This window comes from Sinocyclocheilus anshuiensis, unplaced genomic scaffold (assembly GCF_001515605.1).
Source record: "Sinocyclocheilus anshuiensis isolate Anshui unplaced genomic scaffold, SAMN03320099.WGS_v1.1 scaffold567, whole genome shotgun sequence".
NCBI lineage: Eukaryota > Metazoa > Chordata > Actinopteri > Cypriniformes > Cyprinidae > Sinocyclocheilus > Sinocyclocheilus anshuiensis.
This window is the reverse complement of record NW_015549600.1, coordinates 341974-351485: the sequence shown is the minus strand read 5'-3', so window position 1 is coordinate 351485 and position 9512 is coordinate 341974. Positions and strand designations below refer to the sequence as shown.

At 38.5% G+C, this 9512-nt stretch overlaps 1 protein-coding gene across 4 annotated transcripts in view; it reads left to right on the top strand.

The window, feature by feature from the left end:
* The window catches only part of LOC107658670 (polypyrimidine tract-binding protein 3-like), a 70783-nt gene that overhangs the window by 39735 nt on the left and 21536 nt on the right, over positions 1–9512 (top strand). For all 4 annotated transcript variants that reach the window (XM_016447318.1, XM_016447317.1, XM_016447315.1 and 1 more), the window contains 2 exons: positions 6301–6470; positions 7956–8102. In XM_016447318.1, coding sequence (XP_016302804.1) covers positions 6301–6470; positions 7956–8102 — 317 coding nt within the window. The remainder of the gene's footprint in view (positions 1–6300; positions 6471–7955; positions 8103–9512) is intronic.

The window sequence follows — 9512 nt, the reverse complement described above, 5'->3', positions numbered from 1 at the left end:
GATAAAATGTCTTTGTACTTGTTTAAACTAGTCGTTTAAATCTCATAACCGCCTCACACCAGCACACGTCAGCATGGCCGTCTATTTTTGTTGCATCTCCAGTAGTTTTGTTGTTGTTGTGCCCATCTCTTAGTTTATTACCCACCAACTCTGGTCCTGTAGTCGCTGCTTTTTACCTATGGCTATAGTTTATGAACTCTTGCACATCAGAGCCTGCCATCTGAAAGGCATGTAGGACCGGATCCTTTTTCCCATGTGAAGCAAACCATGTGTTCCAGCACATCAAGCACAGGAGAGCCGAAAGGCTCGGAGTCGTTCCACCTTGGCAAACACATGCACACTTGATTGCTGTCTACTGGGACAACTCTGCCAGAACAATACAAGAGCATTTCTGCCCTGTCAAACCTGACATACTCCCTCTTGCTCCAGGCAAAGTTGACAGTACAGGCCATAACCATGAGTTAAAGCTGATCAGACATGTTTGACTGGGCTTTGGGTGTGTGTGTGTAAGTGTGTAACCAGCCTTTATCAAACTGAACCCTACTCTGTTCTTACTCTAGCACGTGATGGACCATAAACGTTCTGACTTTTCATTGGGAGTGGTTGTGACAAAGTGACAGGCAGGTGGAATGGTGCAAAGGTAACGCTTGCGGTGAAGCACGGCATTCCAGGAATGTCAGATATGGGAATTGTTGATGGGAAGTCGCAGAGAGCTCGGTTGCGAACAGCATTCCGTGAATTCTGTGGTGTCCTAGCAACAGTTTTACTGTAGTGGGATTCACTGAATTAACAGTGACAGCAAGGAAAAGATTCTTCTCTAGTCTCTTGGGTGATGCTTAGACAAATATCATGGAAAACGGATGCTTTCTGCAAACAGATAATGCTGCGCTGGAGAAATTTTGCCGTTTGCTGAACAACTTCCTCATGCTGTTTTGGCTTTGTTTGTTGCGCAAACAGAGTTGAATGTTTGTCTACTTTTTTGGAGTTGTTTGTATATTGTAATGACACCTCTTCAGGCAAACTAAAACGTAAATTTATCCTTATTCTAACTCTAGTAATTCTGAGTAGTTTTAAGTTTGGACCGATTTTAACCAGTCTCATATAACAGAATGTGAAAAGAAATGTACAATGAAGCTTGCAGTTGCAATGTCATTGGGTCGAGACCATGGCTTAGTGGTTAGCATATGTGCCCTGCTTGCAACATTAAACCTCGTTTTCTGTCATCTTCTTAATACTGTTTTGTGAATTAAAAAATTGGCAAAAGATTAAAAAAGAATATTGTCATCAAGCCCCTATATTTATTATGAACATTTTAGAAGTATATTGTAGCTATACTTCTGTACATTACCATCAAAAAATTTGGGATCGATAACTCTTATGATCACCAGGCATGTATTTAATAAAATTCCAATGAAACACACCTCTTCCATCTTCATTTGACCCTCTAACTCTAGCACTCTCTATTCTAATTCTATTTGATCTATTTCTTTTATTTTTTATTTAAAAAAACCACTTGACCCTCTAACACTTGCACTCTCTATTCTACTTCTAATCTAACTACTTGTTTTCTTTAAAAAGAGAGAGAGAGCCTGTAACACTAGTGTTCCCTATTCTTTTTCTATTCTATCTACTTGTTTTCTTTTTATTTATTATTAAAAATGACCCACTAACAATAGCATTCTCTATTCTTTTTCTATTCTTTTGACTTGACTTGGTTTTGATTGCTTCTATTGTCCTCATTTGTAAGTCACTTTGGATAAAAGCATAAATGCTAAATGACTTTTTTTAAATATAATAAATAATATTATTACAAAAAAACTCTGTTTTCTATTTTAATTTTTAGAAATCATTCTAATATGATGATTAGGGTTCAATTATCTAAAAAGTATTAATTTCTTTCAATCAATGAACCAGTCAATCAAATAAATAAATAAATAATACAAATATAGATAATTATAATAAGTTTTATTTATGTAATTTTAAATGTTATTTTCAGTTCTTGTTTAAAAACACTGATTTAGCAAAGTTTGCAAATGAGACTTATTTAAAATGTTGGTCATAGCCTACTTTACTTTGGGGACCAATTCTCTCTATTAACTATTAACTACAAAAATTTGCCTCAAATTATTTAGTTAAGGTATTTGTTAAGTTTAGGTGTGGAATTGGTCATGCAGAATAAGGCATTAATATGTGCTTTATAAACAGCCGATATGCTAGTAATATGCATGCTAATAAGCAACTAGTTAATAGTGAGAATTGGTCCTTAAACTATTAGTGTTACCAAAATTTTGGCATGCTTAATTAATGTAGGAAATGTATCTCTTTTTTCACAATCCATCCTGTGCATTGAGTTCACATATGGCCAATGAATTTCAAAGATCTTTTTTTACTCATTTCCGCTTGAAAAGCCTGTGGCATTTTCGATCCAGGGATGGTTCCTCTAATCACATTAAACACACAATAAGATTTGTTAACGGCACAATGAGATGAATCGCCTTGGTGAAGCCAGATGCCTTGATAGGTCATGTGTATGGTCACCATGGTAACACAGGGTCATTGGAAAAGTGGGCCAATCATCCTTCTGTTCTCCTAGTGGCTGCTATGTGGCGAGATGCCTGTCTCTAGGACACATAAGAGTCTCATCCATGCATCATAAACAAATCCCTTGATGCAGTATAGGTTCAGGTATAATAATGCAAAATGTATCCAAGATTGTGCAAATGAGGGCCATCTTTAGGATGTGCTAACATTTCATAATTGAGCTTATTCAAACTTGCACATTTTATATTCCTAATGAGCCTCCAGGGAAGAAAACTGCAGACTAAGAGCTATTCAACAGCAGTTTATAGGTATTATATTCTAAAAAAAAAAATGCTTTTTTTCTTTCAGCACGTTGTGTTCATGCGTCCTTTTCTGCAGTATGGGAAAATATCATGAATGCAATCGTTTCTTTTCTCAGTTTGTTTGCTCTCTGCATGTGGTAGGCTACTGCCTCAGCCTGCATTGCGTTTTTCCACTGGAGGTTTTGTTTTGATGCCTATTTAATCAGACCCATGTTCTGTGTGTTAACATTAGATGTCTTGCAGATGCACGCTTGTTTTTCATTATCCCTATCTCTATCAACTGAATCTAGATGCAGGGTCTGGACTAAGACAGACCTCATTAGTATTAAATAAGGGTTTGTATTTGTAGCCGTCAGACTAGGCAGGACATAATTGGAACTAACTATATTTTATCTGCTTGTAGAACTGGCAGTTCAGGAATCAGTATGCGTATACATGAGTAAACATGGTATACAAGCAAACATTCATTTTTTTTTTATCAAATTGCTATATATTTTTAAGTAAATTTTTATTATGTTGTGGAAGAATCCAAAACTTGCGAAAGGCCCTATGGTTTTGAATGCCTTAAACATTTGCTGACACCAGCTTGCAGACAAACACCAGAAGGCCGTCACTCATTATCATAACCCCCATAGGACTACATGTTGTTTGAAGCCTGTTGCTTTGATAAGGTTTGTTACTTGTTATAAATCCCATTTCCATTTTGAGGTGAATTTCACTAGATCCCCTTGGCAATGATTCATTTGAACAGCTCAAAAGCACACACTACAATGATTTGACTCTTATTGGTTGTCTAGTCACATGGATACTTCTCATTTTAATGTCAGTGTTGCATTATAAATGACAAGTAGTCTGTTAGTGCAAGTCTGTAGCGGTGGGAAAAGAATAAAAAGGCTATTGAGAGCAGATGAATCCTCAAGATGTGTGAGGGGTGGGAAGGTACAGGCTGGTAGAGAAGGGACTTGGTTATAAGATATGTTGGGCTGTGAGGGGAGGGATGAGATCACTGTGTTGGGCTGTGAGAGCTGACATGGGATTACTGTGTTGGGCTAAGAGGGGAGAGTCTAGCTCACGGGGCTGGGCTGTGAGGGAAGGGCCTAGATCTCTGGACTAGGAAGGAGGGATGGGATCACTGTTAGTGGTGAGTCTAGATCACTGTGCTGAGCTGTGAGGGGAAGGTCTAGATCACTGTGCTGGGCTGTGACAGGAGGGTCTAGATCTCTGGACTAGGAGGGAGGGATGGGATCACTGTTAGTGGTGAGTCTAGATTACTGTGCTGGGCTGTGAGGGGAGGGTCTAGATCACTGAACTGGGAGGGATGGGATCACTGTTAGTGGTGAATCTAGATCACTGTGCTGAGCTGTTAGATTACTGTTCTGGGCTGTGAGGGGACTAGATCTGTGGACTAGGAGGGAGGGATGGGATCACTGTTAGTGGTGAGTCTAGATCACTGCTGGGCTGTGAGGGGAGGCTCTAGATCACTGAACTGGGAGGGATGGGATCACTGTTAGTGGTGAATCTAGATCGCTGAGCTGTGAGGGGAAGGTCTAGATCACTGTGCTGGGCTGTGACAGGAGGGTCTAGGTCTCTGGACTAGGAGGGAGGGATGGGATCACTGTACTGGCTGTGAGGGGAGGGTCTAGATCGGTTGGTTGTGAGGGGTGAGATGTGATCATTGTTGGGCTGTGAGGGTTAGGTCTAGATCTCTGGACTGGGAGGGAGGGGTTGGATCACTGCTGGGCTGTGACAGGAGGGTCTAGATTGTTGGACTAGGAGGGAGGAATGAGATCACTGTGTTGGGCTGTGGGGGGTGGGTCTAGATCACTGGGCTTTGAGGGAGGGATTTGATCACTGTGCTGAGCTGTGAGGGGAGGGTCTAGATTTCTAAGCTGGGCTGTGAGAGGAGGGTCTAGAGTTCTGGACTGGAAGGGAGGGATTGGATCACTGTGCTGGGCTGTGAGGAGTCAGATCACTAGGCTGTAAGGGGAGGGTCTGGATCACTGTATTGAGCATGTTCATTTTTTCAAATGTGTCTGTATGTCCTGCTGATGGCAGCACTTTCTTTTGTGCACTGCTGTTTCTCTGTGCCTCCTCTCGTCGACAGGCTTAACTTTGGAAAGAGAGAGTGCATCAGTGCATGAGAGAGAGATCTCACTTTCACTTGTCCTTGTGGACTACTGCATTCATCATGGAGAAATTGGTACCATTTCTACCTAACATACACACATACAAACTGAGGAACATTTAACCCATATTTTAATGTATCTGAATAGGTTTTCCCTGTATTACAGTAATAGAGCCTTTAAGTTCATTGCTCATGCATGACCTACCAATAACTAGACAAATACATAATAGGAGAGTCTAACAATGCAGCAATTTCTGCACTTCTTTTGTTTTGCTTCTGCAATTACTTCAGGGTGAAGTGTGCAACTTTCCAGTGCTAAAATGCTTTCTCCTAACCAAGTTTAATGTTCAGAGACAATTTGAAGGAAAACATTTCGAATGTAGACTTCTGTCATTGTCTGGTCCGATGGTGTGATTTTTGGGGCAGGACTAGCTGTTTGGCTAATAATGGGAATTTAGGCCAAATGACCACAAGTCTGCCCACTGTAGGTTGTAATGTGTGTTGGTAAAAAATAAATAAACGTATAATACATTCTACCATCTTTTCATTTTGCACATGACACTGAGACTGATACCGATTGCTTTGATGCTGTTATCTGCAATCAGACGAACACAAGCAGCACAAGAGCTTGAAAGAAAGCTGCAAGTGATGAAAGCTGAGGCAGGCACTCCGCCACGGTCTGTCTCTGTTAAACCTGTCACCAGCCTGTGATGTGCCCCTGGACATAGCCAAGTGCCAAATGCCCCACAATGGGTGCCATTTGGAGTCTTGACAGGCTACAGAGGCCTGCTTAATCCTATAAGAGGCTTGTCGTATTGTTTTGAGGGGAAGCGTCAGAGATGCTGCCCACCACTATCGTATTGTTTGTTTTGTGTTTCTGCCCATGTCTGTATGTCTGGTGTTTCTTGACCTTCAAGCTGATTTCAGTTTCTGCCTATAGGTCGGTATAAGATGAACCAAACAGTGATCAGAGAGCCCTAAAGCTGCCTGTGGAACAGAGTGATATGCATTCTTTATAAATATAGACAGATATTACTGTCTCTGGTGGGACATGTGATGTGCTGTCTGTATTTTGGCAGTTCACGGGAGAGATTGGCTTTATTAAAGTCCCCGAGAATGATTAAAACAGAGGGTCCTTTGTGAGGCCAAAACATTGCAAAATATTTTGTAACCGTGACCTTTTTGGTGTCAGTCAGTCGATAATAATAGTGTTTGGTGTCTGACGGGTCTTGCTTTTGTAATATCCATGTACATCAATGCCAGTTTTGGCATTTGGAAAACTGGTCAAATTAAAAAATGATAATCTGTCTCTTTCTTTTTCCTTTTTGGCAGCTAATGGCACTGATGATAAAAAGTATAAAGGAGAACGATCTCCTTGTGACCCCTCCCGTGTCCTCCACATCCGCCGAGTTCCCATTGAAGTTTCCGAGGCAGAGGTCATCTCACTAGGAGTCCCTTTCGGCAAAGTCACCAACCTGTTGATGCTTAAAGGGAAAAACCAAGTAGGTGCTCCATTAACCTGCAAACACATCTCTGCCCTTTCTTTCAGCTCTGTAAGCATTTTGCAGCATGACCATTGGAACCTCAGGCATTTAAGAAACACTGATGGGTTTGAAATTTGCCTTTTGAGATTCTCAAACCTCACCTTATGCTTTCATGTGGGTTTAGCAGTGGAATTTCCGGATTAAACGGCATGAATAAGATCAGAGAAAACCAGCATACATATTCCCACTGTTAAAACTCTGTGTAGTTCATCACAGTGTAACTAACATGATTTAGGAAATGTAGGCCTACTTCCTCAGTGGTCATTGGTGTGACAATACCATTGTTTCAGGCATTGTCTTGGACATAAAAAATGAAGCTTATTAATAGTGCTGTCAAACGATTAATCGCGATTTATCCTAACAAACCATACATCAATGGAAAGCTTATTTATTCAGCTTTCAGATAATGTATAAATGTCAATTTCCATAAATTGACCCTTATCACTGGTTTTGTGGTCCAGGGTCACATTTGTGTTACAGTAATGATAATGTAACTTTTTTGCATTATGGTATTGATATAATTTTTTTATGTATATATATATATATATATATATATATATATATATTGTTATTTTGTATTATAAGAATAATTAAATAACTAAGGTTAGTCTTAAAATAGGGATCATTCTCTTTATGCAAAATGTAGTTTTTTTTCCCCCTTTGGACTGAACTGAATTATGACCCTGACATTTCTTTTTTTTCATGAGACTGACCTATAAAAAACCCACTATACTAAGAAACACCATCATCAAAGAATCATTTTGTCTGTATTTTTCCTTTATAAGGGATGGTGAGGACAAGGGTCCAGATCTGGTTTCGCTTCATTAGTGATGGCCAGTGATACTGAAACTGAAGTGTGCATCCTTTCAAACACATCAAGGTCCATCTAATAACAGACGCCCTGCAAAAACACAGCAGTCTCCCGCTTCCACTCGAGCGTCTTTTCATATTCAAATGGAAACTGGCATATTTAGACAAGAAAAGACAGGCAGACAGATTTCTAATGCCCCTTTTGCATAATATGTTGTGTGCTGCTTGATTTGATTGAGGCTTCAAAAGATTCTGTTTATTGTCAGATTCTGCATCTATAAATCTTTCACACCTTGCTTGATGAGGTCAGAATAATTATTAGAGGTGCCTGTTAAGACAAGCATCACTACTGTATTGCTCATGCTTAGGGTTAGTGATTTGAACAATACTTTAACTCGAAGTATTAAACATTGTCCTGCCACAGACACGATTAAGCTTGTTCTATTGTCCATCCATAAGTGCAGAGCAGCACTTATTCTTCATCTCCATTTCTTTTAGCCCACTAATATTTATTTCATTTGCATTAACAGACTAAGAAAAAGTTGGATTAACTGACACCACATATGTGCAATTATCTGGATGCTGTTGTTATCAGGGTTGAGCACTTACAGCATGTCTCTCTTTGCACTACAGGCTTTTATAGAAATGGCTTCTGAAGAAGCAGCAATCACCATGGTCAACTACTACACCACAGCCACACCCCATGTCCGCAACCAGCCCGTCTACATCCAGTATTCCAACCACCGTGAGCTCAAGACTGATAATCTGCCCAATCAGGGGGTGAGAATTACTGTCACTCCAAACACTTTTAAACACCTCTTTCACTGGCATAGTAGGGTTAATGACAGATAACGTTATCCAAGATTATATAAAAACGTACTTTAAAAATAATTTTGTTTAAATTCAGTTCTTAAGTTGCTGTCACGTTTATTGAGGCTTGGCCAAATTTCATGGCTGAAATTCAGTAATTTCAGTAGGAATCTGCATGATCGGGAGTTTTGTGCGAGGATGAAAAAACATGCAGATTTTGCGTTGGTTACACAGATTCGTTGTATTCACCAACCGAAAGCTGCTTGGTTTGAAAGTGACTTCATATATGGCTACAATATTGACATCAGAAATTTGACCCCACCTGTAGATATATACTTTTTGTATTCATATAAGTTTTCATATGTTAGATATATACAGTGGGTACGGAAAGTATTCAGACCCCCTTTATATTAGTATATTATTATAGTGTTATATTTCAATTTCACAAAGAAATGTGCAGCATTTTGTCCAAGCAATAATAAAAGGACACATTTAATTTATAATTTGTCTTAAATCTCATTTTGTAAAAAAAATAAAAATAAAAAATCGTGAATCGAATCGTGAGTTGAGTGAATCGTTACATCCCTAGTATTTATATATACATAATAAATATACACAGTAAATGTACATATATTATGTAAACAAAAACTTTTATTTTGGATGCGATTAATCGTTTGACAGCACTACTTATTAAGATTTATTTTAGGCAATTAAGCATGTTCTCAGTAAAAAAAATATAATATATTATTTAAATTATAAATGTAAACATCATGGGAATTTTTTTTCATGATTTAAAATACTTGTTATTTTTGAGGGTCTAAAACTTTTCACTGAGAAAAATTATTGGATGCATTAAAAAATGCATTAAAAAAACAGAAAAGGATTTCTGGACAGGATGGTATTTGTGACCCTGGACCACAACACCAGTCTTAAGTAGCACGGGTATATTTGTAGCAACAGCCAACAATAGTTGTGTAATAATTGTATGGGTCAAAATGATCGATTTTTCTTTTATGCCAAAAATCATTAGGATATTAAGTAAAGATCATGTTCCATGAAAATATTTTGTAAATTTCCTACCGTAAATATATCAATAGTTAATTTTTGATAAGTTCGCTAAGAACTTCATTTGGACAACTTTAAAGGCGGTTTTCTCTTTATTTCGATTTTTTTTGCACCCTCAGATTCCAGATTTTCAAATAGTTGTATCTCAAATATTGTCCTATCCTAACAAACCATACATCAATGGAAAGCTTATTTATTCAGCTTTCAGATAATGTATAAATGTCAATTTCCATAAATTGACCCTTATCACTGGTTTTGTGGTCCAGGGTCACATTTGTGTTACAGTAATGATAATGTAACTTTTTTGCATTATGG